Source organism: Rhododendron vialii, chromosome 5a, assembly GCF_030253575.1.
Source record: "Rhododendron vialii isolate Sample 1 chromosome 5a, ASM3025357v1".
Classification (NCBI taxonomy): domain Eukaryota; kingdom Viridiplantae; phylum Streptophyta; class Magnoliopsida; order Ericales; family Ericaceae; genus Rhododendron; species Rhododendron vialii.
The window spans coordinates 4378871-4398794 of NC_080561.1; the positions used below are offsets into that span (position 1 = coordinate 4378871).

A 19924-nucleotide genomic window follows, 5' to 3' on the forward strand; every position below is an offset into this window, starting at 1 on the left:
TCCTGTGCGTATACTACGAAGTACGAACATGTATTAGATATCATTTCTGATGTTTCAAAATTTGAAGTGCAAACCAATTTTTTGCACAAGTTTGGAGTATCATTTTCAAAAAACAAGGCCTTGTTCGTTTAACATATTTACTTTGTTTTAACTTTGTTTTCAATCATTACCCTATATCTTTTTCCAATCATTATTCTATTTCTCTAATAATTAATTTCATTTTTCTCTCTATCTCTTTCCAATCATTACTCCTCTCTCCAATCATTACTCTATTTCTTTCTTCACCCACTGTCAAAACTAAAATACCCAAAGTTACCAAATGAACAAAGTCAATGAAATTTGGAATGGATAAAATCCCATCATCTGTTACCACCCTCAAAGTGAGCTACAATCATTCCAAGCATTGGGGACCAGATTGTCGAAATGACTGAAATGTGCTTCAAATTTGGGGCTTTACTAATAAGCTAGAGGCAAAAAGTATGTCATGAGACATAGCTGCAACCCAGACTAAAGTCCTCAACACAGCAAGTAGGTACAAGGTGACGATTCACTAAAGTTTAGGTGACAATTCACCAAGTTTAGTAGCCAATCCATGGCTGTGCTATCATATATGCATACAAGAATCAACAAATAAGCGCTCAGCACCAACTAATATCTTACAAAACTAGGGATGGCGATTGCTCCACAGCGATACATCCTTGGCCTTGCAACAAAATGAGATGTTTATCTCATACCATCTTTTGGAGGTGCCGGCCTCTTGCTTGCTCTAGTACCAACACCGGATTGTCTGAGATTCAGCAAAACAAGATGAAGTCCAACAGCAGAAAGGTAGAAACCCACAGAGAAGATACAGTTCGAGCGGAGGAAGAAGTAGAATGAGCTGCTGTTGTTGTCCCATTACTTGTGGCAGTTTTGTTGCTGCTGTAAAAATTGCACAACCAAGACCAGGATTAGGAATATAGAGAAGTATAAAAATGACAACTTAAACTGGACGATTATCTGAAATGGGAAACATACCCGGCTGTCATGTACAAGCACTTGTCATAGCCTGCACAACAAACAAAGGGTTGTTTGGTCAGTCCCCTAGAAAAGGTTTTCAAGCAGATAAGTAAACATGTAAGATTGGCCTGTACTAATCCGCTAATTTTGGAAAACCAAGATGTTAAAGAGACGAGACCAAGGTACACCATATGATAGATCACAATAAGTTGATAGCTTGATTTACTATTCTCAAGAATCAAATGATTAGATCAAACTTTCACCATTGAATCTTTTAAGTTATTTGACAGTTTGAAATGGAATGGAGCCAAACCCAACAGATATGACTCACCCATCTCATTCTCAAGCATTTTTCTGTGCAACTAAAACAAAACAAGGAAAGAAAAATGTATCCCAAAAACTTATCAAAACCAACAAAATATCGAGAGAAAAAGGTTAATTTGTAAGCTACATACTTGGATTCTTGTTTGTTTTAACCCCTACTCCCCCAAAACTGCAAGCAATATCAGTAGCTGCATTTTGCTGGAAATAACTGTTGAACGCATAAGAAGCATGTGAAACTAGATTATCCGGCTCAAAACAAGGCTGACTGGGCTGAATAGGAGAACAGTCCACATTCCCAGCACTACAAGCCCAATCCAAGGCACTCTGTAAATCCACTTCTGAAGCTGTAGAAGAAGCAATACACCATTTTCCACTCGAACTGGAAACATTTGCCTGTGTGGTCGTATCCACAGCACCCTTCCCAGTGAAATCAAGGCTATAGACACTTGTTTGGTCTGGATAAAACAAACCCCAGTTCCTCTCTGATTCCAACCCGGGTTTCCGATTTTCATTAAACAATGAAAAGACATATACATCTAGCTCCTGTCCAGATTTTGCAGGAGTACCTGTATCATTGATAACGTGGCGTATCAGATTGGTATTATACGTTTGGGCATTATCTGGAGTTGCAGCTTTCTCTTTAGCAGACCCTTTAGAAGGCCACCCTGTCTCAGTAACCATAATCTTGATTGTCCGATAGTTCAGCCCCATCAGAGCAAAATAAATGGCATCAATTTGCGCATCAAACATGTTGGTATACAGCAAACCAGTATTTGGGTCGACAACCTCAGTGGACGACTCAAATAGAGCATAATCAAGAGAGACATTATTACGGGAATCACTATAAGCATAATAAGGGTATATGTCGACCATGAATGGAGACTGGTTCTCAGCAAGAAATTCCAACAAAGGCTTCAGAAAGAACGCATGGCTACTGTTAAAAGCACCAGCAGATGGTGGGAATGATCGAGACAAAACACCAAGAGAATGGGTAGTTGAAACCTTAATTTTCCTATGTAAACTGGCCTTTTTTAGAGCTGTTTGAACATTGTGCATTGCCGGTACTACCATAGAAGAAACATTGTTGGATGCTTCTGTTACTTCAGCGCCGACAGTTATATAGGTGATCTTCGTGGCCGGGTAGTAGGGAAGGATGTTGTTCTTTAGCCAGGTGTCTGCGTTGGATTGGAATTGGGAAAAAGGCAACAAGTCCAAATTTGTAATCCCAACCATGAGCTCAACTCCAGTGTTGGCAAAGGCCTTGAGGACCTGGATGTTAGCATCGTATATCCTCAGATACTTAATGTTGTGAAGTTTAACCAGCTGCGCTACCTTATCCGGTGTTGGGAGATCATCAGCATTTCTTCCATAACAAACACCAATTGTGCTTCCCTTGCAGAAATCTGCATGTAATTGAAGAAATTCAAATCCAAGAGTCCAATTGTCTTTTAGGGAAGGGTACGATTACTTATTCTAAGTACATATAAACTGAAGATGGAAGTTAAGGTCCAGATGAAAGCTTCTTCAATATCTTACAGTATCTACCCCTCCTTTAAAGTTCAAAACATAGCAAAGGCATTGCACAGATGTTTGAAAAGATTGCGCCCATCAGTGTTTTGAATTTTAATCATGAAGTTCAAAGCCTTAAATTACAGTTCAAAGTGACCCGACTAAGGTAGACACTGTTGATTTTTGATCTTCAGCAACACAAAAACCTCTTTGAATACCCACAAAACTTAAAAAAGAAACAAAAATTCTCGCGTTCATTGTAGACTGGAAAAGAAAATCTATGGCAATCAGGTGAGCGATCTATATTCCACACAATCAACTTCCTATATCAAGTAACCTTTGAATCTCAAAACGACTATATATATCATGGACCTGTCTTCAAGCCATAGACGACATATGCACGTTAAAAGAAAGTCAAAAAATAACCATAAGACTGATAGCTAACGGCAATTTGACTGCAAAGAGCAAGTCCAAGGGCATGCAAATCCCAAGCCATTGCAAAAATCTGACAAAATAAATATGGCAAAAGGTTCTCTACCAGGTAGCCGAACTTGCTGCCAAACTTTGGCAACAAATTTGGCTTTGCCAAACGCGCCACCCCACCCGACGAATTTCACCTCCCTTCTCTCATCTTTCAAGGGGAAAAAATCGCATTGTGCCAAAATAGCACCAAACGGGAACACCAACATTATGATTTGTTGACGTTTAGAGCTGTAACATGCCAAATAAATGACTTTTAACGAAATCAATATGGTATTTTGGTACCAAAGTGGACTTGCTCTAAGAGATGCAAACCAGTTAGGGCAAGACTGCCAAGGCAGCTTCAATCAATCCATTTTGCTGTCCAATACATTGATTTAAGACCGTAGGATTACGCTGCTAATTCAACTACTACTATTCTACTTTTTTTGGGTGATAACTCAGGTATCCGGGCCAAATTGGGACACAAGGCTCGGTATGGTTTGGGTTTGGTTTTGCAGGTATCCAGGGAAGCTTACGCGCACCTCGAACCTCGACTAATCGTTGGGGCTCAATCCCACTGCCCACTTAAAGCTGGGCCAATGCTTGTATGAACTGGCCCCTACTACTATTCTACTTTACCCTTTCAGAAGCAGAGAAAAATCAGCTACACGTATTCTTGGAACCGTGTAATGCTATATGACTATATGTGCCGTGAAAGAAAACCCAGAAAGAAACAATGTTAAAGTGAGGGAACAACCAAACAAAAGCACCAAAAACCATGATTTTTGGCTCTAAATAAAGCAGAAGCGAATACCCAATTAGTAGATTTGGCAACAATATTCTACAAACCCTTCAGAAATGAGGTGATAAATAGCAGCAGATAATGATATGATCATTGGTAAAAGTTAACCACAAAACAACGAAATGCAGATATACTGCACACATACCCACAAACGCAAACATGTACTATGCAGGTATATACAAACGGGGATTATACAAGAGAGATGAGAAATGAGGGAAGGCAGTACAAACCCAGAAGCATTAGGAGCAGAGAAGTTGCAAATATAACTCTGATTCCTTTTTCCCCCATTGCTCTCCAAGAAAGCTTTACCCTTTTGCAACGGTACTCTCTCCACTCTCTCTCTCTCTCTCGATCAGTCTCGGTACAGCACTCTGTTTATCTCACTAAAATTGGTCGGTGGAAACTGGAAACACTCTCGGAGAGACTGGCTATAGTGAGTGAGTGACAGTGAGAGGACGAGGACAGAGAGAGGGAGGTGTTTTGGGAAAATTATTCAATGCCCCTCGGATATCACCACGTGCCGCTCTAAACTTTTTTTCTACTTGAGATTTGTGCGGTTCATGCCATAAAGTAGGCAGTGAAGAAGAGTTTGAGGAACCGTCGTTTAGTGTTCCAGGGGCATGGAATAATTACTCGGGGGTGTTTTGTCTGTGGGTACAGAGGCGTGTCGGACGTGGGAGCGGACGTCAGGGTAGTTTATCAATTGAAATTCAATGGAAATCTCTCGATTCCACATATATTCTCTGTGGCCCCGATTTTACACAACGGGTGCTATACGCGGGATCGGATCCGGTCAAGTTTCTTCTAATTTTTTGCATCTAGGTCATTTAATTTTGAACGGTTTAGATTTGTTCGATTTGTACGACTCCGATTCAAAAACTTGGCAAAACTGATCGGGAGAAACTTGATAGGATCCGACCCGCTATCCGCACAGGAAATTTGCGCCAACACGCAAACATCTTTTTTGGACCTTTTCGGGACAAAAAAAAAAAAAAATCTTTTGTTTATGCCCTGACAAAAATCAGATGAATTTGAATATTAATAAGGGCCTTTATAAAACATTCAAATTTTGTCTCTCAATTAATTTTTAATCCAAAATGGTTTAAAAAGGATCTGTGTGCACTGGCACGGATTTCTTATCCATGTGGATATCTTTTTTGATTTTCCCCCAACACATTATACGTATCAAGATTTGTATAGTTTTTTTTTTTTTAACCAATGATTCCTGGTTTGATATGATCTCTTATCTGATTCGTAATGCAACAAAAATTAATCACGGGTCTAATTGATGATCCAAGCGGTTCATTCTATAAATTCCGGTATGTTTTATATTGAAGCAAAATATTAAGTTATTGGACATTAATATCCATTTGGATGAAACATATTTGTCGCTAGAAAAATGGTTCAGATGTTTATTTGTCATTACCAATCTCCGGTCGACGTAATTTATTGCATGAACATTAAACACATCGAATACTACACCTGAATGGTTTGGTAATTCGGTTGGCGAAATAAAATCATGGGTGCATGTTATTTGGCTAAATAAGTCAACTGATTTATTTTTTTGTCTTTATTTAAATTTTTTTCGTATTTATGAGTTTTTCGTTAATTTTTTGGAAATTATTGTATCGTCATGACAAGAGAAATCTAAAATGTAAAAAATTACGATCGAAATCTAATTTTTTTTGAATAAAGACAAAAATAAGCCAATAAGTCAATTTTTTCGTCTTTATTCAAAAAAAATTAGATTTTGATCATAATTTTTTACTTTTTAGATTTCTTTTGTCACGACGATGCAATAATCCTCCAAAAATTGACAAAAAACTAACAAATACAAAAAAAAAATTGAATAAAAACAAAAAAATAAGCCAGTTGACTTATTTAGCTGAACGGGGCTAGAATCAGATAAAGAATCTCACACATTAGAGGATAGAGATTGGCTTATTTACGGAGTTGCCATAAATAAGTCATTTGTCCTCCGTAAATAAACCATTTGCGAAGTTGAACGATCTCGGCTGTCTATTTCGGCATTCAACGGTCTACTGAATAACTTTATTGAAAATTTGAACTGTCGAATGCAATTTGTTAGCTCGTGATTCTTTTTTTTGGTCAAACACCTATTGTCTCTTTCGTTAAAAAGTTTTTCTCCAGAGGATATACATATACGCCACCACAATGCAGGACACCATAACCAACGGTTATAAACTAAAGTTACAAATCATCAATGGATTCATCTCTCTCCTCTCCTGTTTTTTTTTTGATCTTATCTCTCTCTCCTCTTCAGTCTTCATTTTATTTATACATTTAAGAGTATTATTTAGGAAAATAATTTTCACACTTCCTTTTTAGTCATCCACATTCCATTTTTAGCCACCCACACTCTTTTTTTTTTGTTTTTATCTACATGAATTTACTATATTGACCTTGCATGTGTGAAGAAGTGTATTGAATAATTAACAAGATAATAAATTCAAGTAAATAACGACAAAAAAGAGAGTATGGATAGCTAAAAGGGTAGTGTGGAAATCATATCATTTATCATACCTCGGTCTTCACTCTCTCATCAGTCTCTCTTCTATCTACATCAATAAAAATTTGTTTTATGCTTCGAGTACGCTAGTACTATAAAAATGACATTGCATGAGTTACTCCTTTTTTGATAAATGCACTCAATTTTTTATTGAAAATTTATAAATTGACGTTTCACTAACGGACAAACACTTGAGTGGATTTGTCAAAAAAAAAAAAAGGAGTGAAAATCACTACATTTTTTATTTGGCTATAATGTTGTGGAAAATAATTTTTGCACTCCTTTTTTTTTTTTTCTTTCTTTTTATTTTCATTCTCTTTTTTGTTTTTATCCACGTAAATATATCAAACTATCCTAACTTGTTTACTTACTTTTCGTATCTGAAGAGAATTTTTGCCATTCACGTGAATAAAGACAAGGAGACAAGTAAAATCATTTTCATAATGTTGTTATGTTAAATAATTATAAATTTTGTTTCACAAGTATAAATTATTTTGGTATAGTCATATTTTTTCTCTTTTGTAACAATTTTATCTCCATTTTGAAGATGATGTGACTCGTTTGATAATTGTCATATCTAGTTAAAGTTAACACTAGAATGACATGCATAATTAAAATTTGACATTTGAGATGATCGTGAGAAACGCAACTTTAAAAAAATTCGGATACAGTTGTGTCCATAGCTGTATAATTGTGTTCGGAAGCGTTCGGTGTACATGAACCCGCTTGTATTGTTTGGTGTAAATAAAAGATCTATTTTTTTGGGTAACTTTATTTCAGAATTCAGAGAGACGCCCAAGATTGAATAAAATGAAATTTAATTGGTCCTCTGAAATCGTTACCTATGTTTGGTACTCTAAAACCACCTCAGAGGGAACCTCTCCCAACGATGCGGTCAAAACGAAATTCTCTATCCCTTTCTCTCACTCGAAATCATTCGTCATTCTGGGAGCACCGTCATTTAGTACTCTAAATCACTCGTAACCACATATTTATTAGGCCTGTGTCCGTATACTTAGTCATGAATCTCACAAGAATGTTAGGTTGGGATACTTAAGGAGTGAAGTAGAACACTACGTAGCGGTGCTCTTGGACTTTCGAATAATTTCACCCCCTCTCTCCCATTTTCTTTGAAGTAGATGAAAAACTCTCTAAACCCACAACAGAAACACAGAGAAGCTGCAATCTGAGCAAAAAAAAGCCAAAAGCAACAAAAACCTCAAAGTTTCATTGATTTGGGTAATCCATGGACGACTGGAGAATCAGACACAAATCAAGGTTTCACATACCTCCCGGGATATTTTTCAAGAAAGGCGATGACGATGAGGATAGAGAACCCTATTGCGAAGACGCAGACGCGCCAATGTATCGATGTTTGTTCTCCCCTGCTTTGGCTAAACTTCTCTCTGCCATGATTCTTCTCTCTATTCTCTTCACCACAACCGTGCCGAGTTTCCGAACCTTGGAACTCGGACACTTGAGGTTGTGGAGGTGGCAACTCGTCGCCGTCTTTCCTTTTTACGGACGCTCTATCTCCCGCGCCATTACCACTCGCGTTCTTCAAGTAATCGAAAACGCGAATAACGCGAGGCTAAAGGGAAATCTCCCTCACGCGTATGCCGTGAAGAGAACCTTCGAGTATGTTCTACCGTTCGCCACATTGTTAACAACCTGGATTTTATTGATAGACACTCCCCTCAAGAAGCTTGGTAAAATGAATATTGCACTTGAAAACGTAACAAAGATACTGTCTTGCGTTGTTGTCTTGACGATAATTTGGGGCTTCAACATCGTTGTATGGAAGGTCGTGTCGATTTCGTTCCACAGGCGAAACTATTTGGAACAAATCAAAGAGGCCATCTTTGCTCTGTACATCTTACGTAGCATGTTAACTCCATTAAAGGATCCAAATCAGATGACAGAGGAGAGAGAGGTTATCATCGCTGCTGCCCCGAAAAATCGAAGGGGACACAAGCTTTTACACGGCCGGATGACCTTTTGTCAATGGCGTCTCGTGAGCGTGGACACCTCGAATGATTGGGAAGTTTGGAATATGGTGAATCTCGTCCGGAACGCGAATGCATTAGATGAAATGTTACGGCTACTTCCCCATCGCCGTTCTACCCGTCCTAACCTCAACCCATGGGATGACAAAGCGATGTCTGTATCCGAAGAGATAATTAAGAAGGTGTCGAAAAGCGAATCCAGGTAATTTACAAGTTATTAACATCTATAACTTGACTTTCTTGATGATTATCACCGTTTGGATGGTTCAACTAAAGATTTTGTGTATACATTCTGTACATTCACCTGAATTTTTATTAAATATGCGTAAACTTACACTGCACACGTATAGAATTTAATCTCTCTATTATTTCCATGATAGAGAAATTAGTCTTGGCGACCTATCGTACTGCATGCCGGAAGAGATTGCTGAGGAAGCGTTGAAGCGGATCGGAGCCAAACAAGGAAAGTTTGGGATAGATGAGCTCTTCATTTGGGTGGTAAGAAATTTTCATCTTCATATATGGTTATCAATTTCTAAGAGTGTTTTTGCACATATTCTTCTCTTGTCTACTGGTTATGCCATTTTTTATTTGACTCTTTGCGTATTTACATTTCTTAAAAGTTTGAAATGGTATCGTATGTGATTGGTACAGTAAGCACATAACAAAAGTAAGCAAAGTACACTAAATGGTTGAGGTGCACGTAAACTAGTTCCCATCCTGACCGTGAACCAAAAAAAGTAGTAGATGGTTGAGAGGGTAAATCATGAGCGAGAACCAAAAAAAAGGAGAAGTTAGGAGCTAGGAAACTGAGAACGAGAACGAAGAGAAACTAGGAGCGAAAAGCCGAAAGCCAAGAGAAACCAAATAAAGCCCGGAGCCTAGCTAGATAGTAGATACCATAAGCGTGTATTTCATGATTTGGGCCTAACCCGGTGGGAATTACTTTGAATTTTTTGTACCTACATGTTCGTTGCCCGAAATAGTAATAACCTAGTCTAAATAGAAAATATAGAATAATTAAACCCACAAATATCACAACACATATGCCAATATACCCTAAAACTCAAGTAAGTCTACTAACTTAAGTTTAAAAGTGAGAAGAAACGAAGAGTTAGGAGAAACAATCAGGAGAAATCATAAGCAAGAACCAAAAAAACAGAAGAAGCTAGGAGCTAGGAACCGAAGAATGAGAACCAAGAAAAACCAGAAAAAGCCAGGAGCCTGGAAATTAACCAAGACTGAGAATTAATCAAGAAAAGAGATCAGCAAGATTGAGACCCAGACTGAAAATATGAAGAATAACCTAGTCACGGATTACATATATATTCCCAATAATAGGGTAGAATGTATCTTTTGTCAACTATATCCAAGACAAGCACAAGAGCTTAGTGAAAATTCCAAGGCATGGCCGGCCTAGGACGATCGATCGATAATAAGGCCACTGTCACAAGTTTCTGCTTTCTCGGTTTCTTGTGGCGCGAAATGTAATCAAGTCTTGCATCGACTAGTCGTTTGGCGCGCACACACACATATTTCATGTACCATGACTTCAAATGACAACAACACTCGATCTGATCTACGCTGTGCTTACAGAGTCGCACTTTTCAGCAGCACAGAGGGCTTGAGTCATCACTCGGCGACACTCACCTTGTCTTGAGAGATTTGCATCGCGCCGTCAATGTCGTTGTCTTGGCAATACTTACATTCGCTTGGCTCGTCATACTAGACACCGTATGTGTCCTCCCAATAAACGAGGAATTGGGACACAAGTTTTACATGGTGATACTGTTTCATGCTCTGGTGGTTGCCTGTGTCTTTCACGTCATATGGAATATGTATGGCGACAGGGTTAGATTCTTTTTCCGCCACTCAATCCAAGTCGGGGAAACTTGCACCATTGACGGGAAAAAGGTACATATGTGCAACTTAGGCCTTGTTCGTTTTGGGGTTTCAAAACTCTTGGGCACGGTCTCCAATCAATTTTCTAATCTAATTCAACCATAAGTAGAAGTATCAATTGTATTCAAAATCGATCTGTAACTACCAGTACCTCAAATTATTGTAGATGCAAGTGGAGGAGTTGAGCGTTTTCAACACACTTTTTCTGACCATGGAGGGCGATGAGGCATTCTGACCCAATTCTGATCTCATGGTGAGGGAAATTATCAAGGATCCTACGTTTCTACTCCCTAGAGCTTGAAGTGATAAGGGTGATCTCTGTACCTCTATAACCATGTAGCTTGACGTTCTTCATAGCTCGTTCGCTCAAACTGGAGTTCCTTGATGTTTTGTTTTCCATACTTGATTAGTGCTGTTTTTTTTTTTTGCAACAGCAAAAAGATTTTATTAATCTTTATAAACGATTACAAAGATTAAATAGAACAAGGGTACACCGGCATAAGCCACCCAAGACCACCGAAACAAAAACAACAAAGAAGGCAAGACGCCAACTGGACACCAAAATTCTAAAGAGACCCGAACAAAAATAAACAAACACCTAGCGAGTCTCACGCCCAAGGAAACAGACCCAACAAACAAACACCCGGTGCTGTTCCATTTTTTATTTATGTTTTTTCCTAATTTCCATAAGTGGTGGGATTCACCGTGCCAAAGTTAAAAAAAGTTCATAGAAGACGATTTGATTAAAGCCTTTAACGGGTCTAATTGATGATCCATGCGGTTTATTTTATATATCCTGAAATTTTTTATATTTAAGCAAAAAATTAAGTCATTGAACATTGGTATCCATTTGGACGAAATATATTTATTGCTAGAGAAATAGTTCGGATGTTTATTTGTGATTACAGAGCTCTGATTGACCTAATTTACTGCATGAACATTAAACACATCGAAAACCACAAATGAATGGTTCGGTAATTCAGTTGGTCAAATAAAATCATGGTGTACTTTATTTTGAGTCAGATATAAAGAATCTCACCCAACACATTAAAGGATATACATATATATATACTAGTTACATCATTTGCCCTTTGATTGATGGAGTTCCCCATTCTTTTTTGATCGGATATGTAGTTCCCATTCATTCATTATGTTTCCAGTTACTGTGTTTTATGGACTTTTAGAATCCGTGGAATTTGAAGTGCCGTTACCAAACCGGCCTTTGGTCCAACGACAAGGAAAGGAAACCTATGTGTCGAGGACTAGGGAGTAGGGTCTCAAATTCGAATGGATAGATCTACGGTCGACCGCATTATTATCTACTAGTAACTATTACCAACTAAAGCAACCTATGGTAGAAAGAGAAAAATAAGAACTTGAAGTGTCGTTGTGCCCAATGGAAACTCTTTCTTTTCTTTTTTGTTCAACGGGTTACTGCCTATTGGTTAGCCTATCGTGTTGAGGTTAGAGCATCTTCAACTCTTACTTATATATATATATATATATATATATATTTGAATATGAGTAAAAACTACATTTACTATGAAACACTTCAATAGGAAAATTCAATTTTGAGTAAAAGCTTTATTAATAGTATTATTATAAATTTGAAAAAAAAAAAAATCTTGCAAACCTTGAGTAAAAATTCGAGTTTTCCTTGAGTTGAGTAGAATTTCAACAAAATTCAATGTGGAATAAGTTTTAGCCAAAGAGTGTAGTGAGTTTTATCTCAATATATATATATATATATATATATATATATATATATATATATATATTTTTTTTTGACAAAAGAAGAGATGCGTTATTAATCTGGAAAGCGTAAAAGTCTAAACACCATACAATTGGGAATCCCCTGGAGACAAAATGGAAGTCCACATACTGGACCAACCATTCAAAAGGGCCTTGACCAACCATTCAAAAGGGCCTTTTGAGCACGTACAACAATCAGATCCTCACTATGTACGACAACGCTTGAGTCCTCGTCGGCGATGGAGTCGACCATGGACGAAACACTACCAAACCGCTGGTACTGCCGAACACGACCTGGTCCAACCGTCAGCGGCGGTAAAGAATTAAAAGAACGGTCCAAGGAAGACGACGGAGTTGAGGAGGGTTGGGTCGGAGTCGCGGGTGCAGATCGCGAAGGTCTTGTTGCAGACAAGGTCATGGCTGGCGAGGATCCGTTGTCTCTGCCGACGTCGTCTCTTCTTCTGTCTTGATATTCTTTGTCTTCTTATCAAAACCTTCGTTGGCGTCAATCGATCGGTCATATTCATGGCCGGTTTTAGAGAGAGAGAGAGAGAGAGAGAGAGAGAGAGAGGATATGGCGTGAAGCGGTGGGACTACAAAAACCAACCACTACAAGAAAAGCCAAAATCAGGGACAAAATTTACTAAAACAAAAACCAAAAACCAAAAACCCCAAGTCCAACAGCTGTAATCAGATTTCCGTTTGGAATGGTTATTTCTCTAGTGATTCTTGAATTTGCTATTTGATTTTGTTCTGGTAGTATCTATTTTAGACCAAATATTTGAATCTGCGTTCAAATTTCTCGAGCGGATTGTGTCTTTTTCAAACGTGTGAATTCTTCATTTGAGTGCAAATTATGTCTTTTCTGAACGTGTGAATTTTTTATTTAGGCGTGAATTGCGTCTTTTTTCAAAGATTTGAATTCTAAGAGTGAAAATAGTGTGAATTCTTGCAAAAGAATGTGAATTCTTGGGGTATGTGAGTTCTTGGAGTGTGAATAGTTGAGATATGAATTCTCGAAGGTGTGAATTCTGCAAAGGAATGTGTATTTGAAGGGTGTGAATTCTTGCAAAGGGATGTGAATTTTGCAAAGTGTGAATTTTTGGAGGGTGTGAATTCTGCAAAGGAATGTGAATTCGAAGGATGTGAATTCTTGCAAAGGGGTGTGAATTCTACAAAGGAATGTGAATTTGAAGGGTGTGAATTCTGCAACGTGTAAATTCTTGAGGTGTGAATTGTTGGGGGTGTGAATTCTTGTGGTGTGAATTCTTCAGAGATGTGTGAATTCTGGGGGTGTAAAAAGTGACAAGGGTAAAATAGTAAAAGCATATTTAGAAAGGGTCTAGATAGGATAGCATTGACAAAAAATGGTTGACATGAAATCCCATCCAAAAAATGGGACCGGCCTGTCATTTCCCGTTACTATTATTATCTAACTATTTTATTACTATTATTATCAAACTATTTTTTTTTAAAAGTGAGAAAATTGTATTGATAAATTCACTGCACTTACACGGACACGGAGATCATTACAAAGAATTTGGACATAGCCAAACTAATCATCTAACAAATACAAAATGAGTAAATCACAAGGCAATTGATGTCTTTCATCATAACTTAGACGTGGCTTGACGCAACAACGACACTTTTAAACTGTTTAACATCTAATTAGAAGTCTCAAACGAGAAAAAGTGCAAAGTTAAAGGACAAGAGACACCAAATACCCTGACGATCAGATGCACTTCAACTAAGTGTGAACGCACCAATGAACTCTCAAGAATTACAGATCTGCCAAGTCGCCACGAGTTGTCCCGCCAAAGACATTGTGTAGGAATAGAATGCTGAAGCACAAATATAATTGTGAAGCAACCTCGATTGAAAGAACCAGATCTGTAGACAAAATTCGTTCAAAGACGAAACTAACAATTCTTGTAAAATGAGAGACAAAATTTTCACAGATCAAACGACAAGTCGTTGATCTGGAGAGATGAAAGAAAAAAATGAAAAGCAACGAAAGGGAGTCGGAATAGTACCATGACCTTCCCCTTCCGCCGCCACACGGGTATGGAACCCACGGGGGGAGGGGAAGGGAGAAGAAGAGTTGTGGTGGCTAGGATTGAGAGAGTGGGAGAGAGAGATAGGGTCGGCTCAATTAAATCTTTATTATTTATTCCCTCCGTTCCATATTGAGAGTCATCATGAAATGTCGTGTCATTTTTCAAATCAAAAAATCAATTAATTCTGTGTATAATTTTTTGAACTGTTTCGCACCAAATTAAAGTACTAATTGAGATCTTTAATACGGTGAGAAAAAATTTGAAAATTTATGTATGGGAATAGTTAATTTTTTAATTTGAAAAGAGATAAGAGAGAGAAAGTGAGACTGTTATTGTGAAACAGAAGGAGCAACATACTACCAATTAAAGCTACCTATGGCAGAAAGGAAAAAAAAGAGAAGAATTTGAAGTGTCGTCGTGCTGCCCAGTGGAAACTCTTTCTTTCCTTTTTTGTTCGACGGGTCACTACTGCCTATTGGTTAGATTATTGTGTTGATGTTAGAGTATCTTAAACCCTTGCTCATGGAATATTTTTTTTGGGATTGGAAAATCCTGTAATCCGGTTTTTGTGGGGCGCATTTAGATTGTCCATATCGAAAATTAATAGTTCATATATGTTTGTTATATTTGACCGGTAATAGTATCCCTACAGGCCCTGTAGGATAGCCCGCCCTACTGGATTCCTGGATCTTTTTTTTTTTTTTCATATATGAGTAAAAACTACATTTACTATGAAACACTTCAATAGAGAATTCAAATGTGAGTAAAAGCTTCATTAATAAGAATTTTAGCAAAACTCAATGTGGTATAAAAAAATAAGAACCTTAGAGGTTTACGAGACAAATAATTCCCTCACAATACATCACCTTTAATTTTAAAAAATAAGTATTACTTATTAATTTCTCTTAGCGGAACGGGGCCTAAGTTTTTAGCGAAAGAGTGGAGTGAATTTTATCTCAAATTTTGAGTTTGGAAAAAAAAGAAGTAACGACGAGATAGAGATGCTCTTATCTTATCAACTCAAATTCAGAATCATTCAAAATCGTTGCACAGCTTTTGCATCACCGTCCAAGAAAGGATGAGTTCGAAACCATTGCGGATAAGTTCGTAAATTATCTTTCTCATTATCGGCAAAATTTTAATTTTTTTTTGATTCACCAAAATCAAATATAATATAGAATGCATTGCTCAGATAATATAGAATTTTAGGGGTTGCTAAGGTTAGTAATGTAGAGGTCCACAATGGTAAAATCAAAATTGAATAACCAAAACTTACCACATCACATTTTTAACTTATAAAAATCTAGAAATTGTGACATAGAAAACAATTTTTTTTAAATAGTTTTCAAACTAATAAAAATAGGTTATTAGAAAAAGAGAAAATAGTTTTTTGAACAGTTTTTGAATAGAAAAAGTTTTTTTCAATCAAAAGAACATTTTTTGAAAAAAAAGTTTGAATAAAAAAACTGTTTTGAAATAAAACTGTTTAAAATTTTTTGGGGAAAAACAGTTTTAATAAAAAAACGTGTAAAAAACTATTTTTGCAAAAAAATAAAAATTATTTTTAAAAGTATTTTTGTTATAAACATGTTGAAAATGGAAGAAATAAGGTTTTTGTGTAATGATGGTATACTGATTGAGGAAATTGAAGACAATTAAATTTGATTATTAGCAAAAGGTTGGTAGTTTTGATTATCCAAAGGCCAAAATTTGATGAGTTGCTAACATATTTCTAAGTTTGGTTATTTCAACGTGAGCTCTTTATGAGCAAATGTTGCTAATCTTGTAAACCTTTTTGTTTTGATTATACAACTGTGGATGCTCTAATCATGTTAAGTTTAACTATTTTCTTTGTTTACTTTTTTTTGTCGACGAATTTTAATGATTTTGGTCAAACAAATATGCAATCCACGTTTGAAAACGCGTTCTCTTGAATAAACTAATCCACGAGGATTGTGGTGAATTAGTCTACTGATTTTGGTCAAACGAATACAATTTGTTAATTTCTTTGCCTCAAATATGATTTGGTGGCCCACAATATGGGATGGGGAGATGTATTTGTTTTGCCTAATAATATTCAAGAGGATTGTGTGGTGAACTTAAAAGGATGTATTTGTTTTGTCTTAACAATATTCGAGAGGATTGTGTGGTGAATTAACAAGGAGCCCCAAAAAATGTGGTAGACAGTTTTACCTATGCCCAAAATCCTCGCGAATAAACTACTTCACCTCAATCCTCGTGAATCTTGTGGGGCTAAATGAATACATTTCCCCATCTCAGTATTATGGGCCACCAAATCCAATTTGAGGCTAGAAATGAATGTGAATTTTTGTTCTCACGTGTATATAAATGTACACATACACACAAACGCTTAGATAAAAAATTCGACTAGATCCTCCTGTCAATATGTCACAATTTGGGAGCTTGCCTCTAGAAACTGTGGTTGATATCCTTTCAAGACTATCAATCACATCGCTTGGGCGATGTAGGTGCGTGTGCAAATCATGGCGCTCCGTGATTGCCGATCCTTTCCTCATCAACAAACAACTCTGTGTCAATCGACACCGGCATTCTATTGATGGTGATCCTAACCATTATTTCTTCCTTGCCTATTCAATTGTATTTGAGAGGGATTGCAGGAATTCAGCGTACGGCCTTGAGTATTTCGATTATTCTTGTCATTCTTTGCAGTGCTCTGAAACCTTCGAAGAGCGTAAGCGACTCCAATTCCCGACGGACATCGGGCACTTCCGCGTCAAGAGTTCTTGTAACGGGGTACTGTGCCTCCTTCGTTCTCATTACATAGGTTCTTCTTGTTATTCCTATGCTATAATCTTATGGAACCCTTCGATCAACAAATTCAAGATCCTCCCGAAGCCCGGTGGCCAGTTCCAAGCTTCGTCCCATGACAATGATGTGTTTGTCGGGATAGGATTTGTCCCTCAAACAAACGACTACAAAGTCGTGCGACTTATAAATCTGGCAACAAATTCGGACGTTTTCTTTTCTCCGCGGATTGAGATGTATTCGTTGAATACAGATTCTTGGACGACGTGGACAACGGGTTACGATGTTCAATGGAGGTTATGTGGCCGGGAAACTACCGATGCATCCGTCAACGGAGCCGTCCATTGGACAGCAAGGAAGACTACTTCGTGCGATAATGATGATGGTGATGATGATGGCTCACCATTTCTGATTGTTTCGTTCCATTTGGCGGATGAGGTCCTGAGAGAAATACGTCTGCCCAAATATCACTGTGCTCATCGTGATCCGTACCGGAAGTATGGGTTTATTTCAGTCATACATGGAAAACTTGCTTTTACGATTGATCGTGGAGACGAAAATTCCTTAGATCAAGAAGTTTGGGAAATATGGCTATTGGAAGATTATGACAACGAGGAATCGTGGACGAAGTTTTGTACCATAACTATGGTTCCTAGATGCAGGCACATAGTACCTTTACAATTTCTGAACAATGGTGAATTTGTCGTCTGCTCAGGGAAGGGCGGATTGATCGTATTTAACCTGGAAACCCAACAAATTGTTGGTAAGGAACTGCATGGCTCGGGATTTGAGGTGGTTAATTACACACAGAGTCTTGTTTTGGTTAAGGAAGGAGTTGATGGCTCGAGTACTGAAATGTCGAGTTTCGCTAAGGAGCTAAAGGAGTTTGAGGACGAGAAAAAAGAGGAGGAGAAGAGGAAAAGGTTGGAATATGAGAAGAGAAGAAAAGAGGAGGAGAAAAGAAGGAAAGAAGAAGAAGAAGAAGAAGAAGAGAAGGAGTTGGCCCAGTTGGGTATAGCAAGAAGGGTCATTAAGGGGGTAATGGAGTTTTTTCAAAGAGATATAGGAGATGATTCGGATTAATGAATTGATGTCATGATCTCTTTTTTATTTTTTTAAACTCTTACGCGATTGGAGTATGTTAGAAATAATTGATTTTGATTATGTTTAATGAATAAATTGATTTCTTAAAAGCTAGCATATTGAAATTAATTAAGTCCTTCACATATGTTTCTTTTTTGTCAATCGGTAGGTAGTTTTTTATTCATCAATGTATTGAAGAAATATCAACGGAAGCGCGCTTCTCTACAAACCCAATTCAGAACATTCTCCTGCCAGGTTATAGGAGCATCGAGGGATAAGGCATACTTGGCTATAGCGTTATCCACCCTATTACAATTACGAGAAACAAAATGAAAGAAACAAGAACAAAAGGTACGAGCATGAACTAAGGTGTCTCTGATGATGACTTCCAAACACGCCTTGACTGTAGCTTTCCCCTGCAGCATATTGATAACTGTTTGCGCATTGCCTTCTAGTAAATCATTTCTTAACTAGTTCTCATAAAACATTTTTTGGTCCAAACGTAAATTCATTTTTAATTCTAGCATTTGGACTGTTGTTTTTTTTTATTTTTGTCAATCGGCAGCCATTTTATTGATCAAAGCAATAACGGGAAGTCTAACGAGGCTTCTCGACAAGCCCAGTCCGGAAAATCTCCGTCTCAGGATACGGAGGACTCAACTGATAGGGCATATTTGGCTATAGCATGAGCAACCCTATTATAATTACGTGAAACAAAATAAAAGGAAGCAGAAGAAACAAAACTAACATAATTAATAGCATCCTTGATGATCACGGCCAAGCTGGATTTGGCCACTTGAAGCTCTTGTAGGCTGTAGCATCAGAATAAGACTTCTAGCATCTCCCTCAATAACATAATTCTCCCCTTCATAGTTCTTCGCAATATCTGCTGCCCATCTGAAGCCCAAGGCTTTAACCTTTTCTGCCGATGTCACATTGGAAACAGGGATAGCAACCATTCGTTGAATTCGCCCCGTCGGATCTCTAAGGCCCCATCTACATTGATCTTGAACCAGCCATGGTTTGGGGGAATCCAGTTGGTTGGAACCGGTAAGGGTGGTGGGCTCGTACCACTGATATCCTTCAACGATAGTAGGCAGAATTCGTTCACCGTCTTGGCTACAATCACTTATTCACTTACACCCATTCATTCCGAGCTTTCCAAATATTCGAACATATAGTCGCAAACAATCCAAGCACATTCCATTTTTCTTCTCCACGGCCCAAGACCCCAACATTTGTCCGCATTTCACTGAACCGGGTTGACGATGTAACCTCAGGCCTAAACCGCAAGGGAGACAGCAGCCAAACTCTACTCGCTCTATCACAACTCAACAACATGTGTGTGTTGTGGTCTCTGGTTCCAACCCACACAACGGACAGATTCTATCCGCCGGAACTCGCCTAGACACCGAAGCACAATCCACCCGTAAAACATCCCTCAGACATATCTGCACATGAAAATTTTAATTTTCATTGGGGTTTTAATGTGCCAAATCTGCTTCCACTTCCCTTCATCGGCCTCACCCCCACTCGTCTGCACCGGTCCTCTATTACGGACCATCTCCTTTGCAATGGCATAAGCTGTTTTAACCGAGAACTTCCCACTTGGAGTCGCCTTCCAAATTCGATTGTCAGATTGTCCCGTGGTGCTCAATTGGAGATTAAGAATTTCGTCTACATCGCGTTTATATTTTAGTCTTTGGCCCAT

At 38.0% G+C, this 19924-nt stretch overlaps 3 protein-coding genes across 4 annotated transcripts; 2 read left to right on the top strand and 1 right to left on the bottom strand.

The window, feature by feature from the left end:
* Window positions 1-465: 465 nt before the first annotated feature.
* LOC131325939 (glucan endo-1,3-beta-glucosidase 13-like) lies at window positions 466-7744 on the bottom strand. Of its 2 annotated transcripts, XM_058358446.1 has the most exons (5): window positions 7738-7744; window positions 4327-4429; window positions 1455-2726; window positions 1018-1048; window positions 466-921 (listed from the first exon to the last, which is right to left on the bottom strand). In XM_058358446.1, exons 2-5 carry the CDS (start codon window positions 4382-4384, stop codon window positions 795-797), a joined length of 1488 nt encoding a protein of 495 aa, XP_058214429.1. In that variant the 5' UTR covers window positions 4385-4429; window positions 7738-7744; the 3' UTR covers window positions 466-794. The 2 variants fall into 2 exon arrangements, with proteins under 2 accessions (XP_058214429.1, XP_058214430.1); XM_058358447.1 differs by lacking the exon at window positions 7738-7744 and having other exon boundaries at window positions 466-918; window positions 4327-4561.
* Window positions 7743-10832, top strand: LOC131325940 (mechanosensitive ion channel protein 6-like). Its single transcript, XM_058358448.1, has 4 exons — window positions 7743-8834; window positions 9013-9130; window positions 10229-10546; window positions 10701-10832. Exons 1-4 carry the CDS (start codon window positions 7873-7875, stop codon window positions 10767-10769), a joined length of 1467 nt encoding a protein of 488 aa, XP_058214431.1. The 5' UTR covers window positions 7743-7872; the 3' UTR covers window positions 10770-10832.
* Window positions 10833-16749: 5917 nt separating this feature from the next.
* On the top strand, window positions 16750-18902 carry LOC131327454 (F-box protein At3g07870-like). Its single transcript, XM_058360621.1, has 2 exons — window positions 16750-18053; window positions 18779-18902. The coding sequence occupies exons 1-2, from the start codon at window positions 16750-16752 to the stop codon at window positions 18900-18902; spliced, it is 1428 nt and encodes a 475-aa protein (XP_058216604.1).
* The last annotated feature ends 1022 nt before the right edge of the window (window positions 18903-19924 follow it).

Bases quoted from the DNA above. Each gene is read 5' to 3' on its own strand.
- LOC131325939 (XM_058358446.1), bottom strand. From the start codon at position 4,384: ATGGGGGAAAAAGGAATCAGAGTTATATTTGCAACTTCTCTGCTCCTA. The intron at 2,727-4,326 runs GTTTGTACTGCC...AATTACATGCAG, and splicing joins TCTGCTCCTAATGCTTCTGG to ATTTCTGCAAGGGAAGCACA. The intron at 1,049-1,454 runs GTATGTAGCTTA...TTTGTTGTGCAG, and splicing joins TAAAACAAACAAGAATCCAA to GCTATGACAAGTGCTTGTAC.
- LOC131325940 (XM_058358448.1), top strand. From the start codon at position 7,873: ATGGACGACTGGAGAATCAGACACAAATCAAGGTTTCACATACCTCCC. The intron at 8,835-9,012 runs GTAATTTACAAG...TTTCCATGATAG, and splicing joins GTGTCGAAAAGCGAATCCAG to AGAAATTAGTCTTGGCGACC. The intron at 9,131-10,228 runs GTAAGAAATTTT...CTGTGCTTACAG, and splicing joins ATGAGCTCTTCATTTGGGTG to AGTCGCACTTTTCAGCAGCA.
- LOC131327454 (XM_058360621.1), top strand. From the start codon at position 16,750: ATGTCACAATTTGGGAGCTTGCCTCTAGAAACTGTGGTTGATATCCTT. The intron at 18,054-18,778 runs GTTGGAATATGA...GTCAATCGGCAG, and splicing joins GAGGAGGAGAAGAGGAAAAG to CCATTTTATTGATCAAAGCA.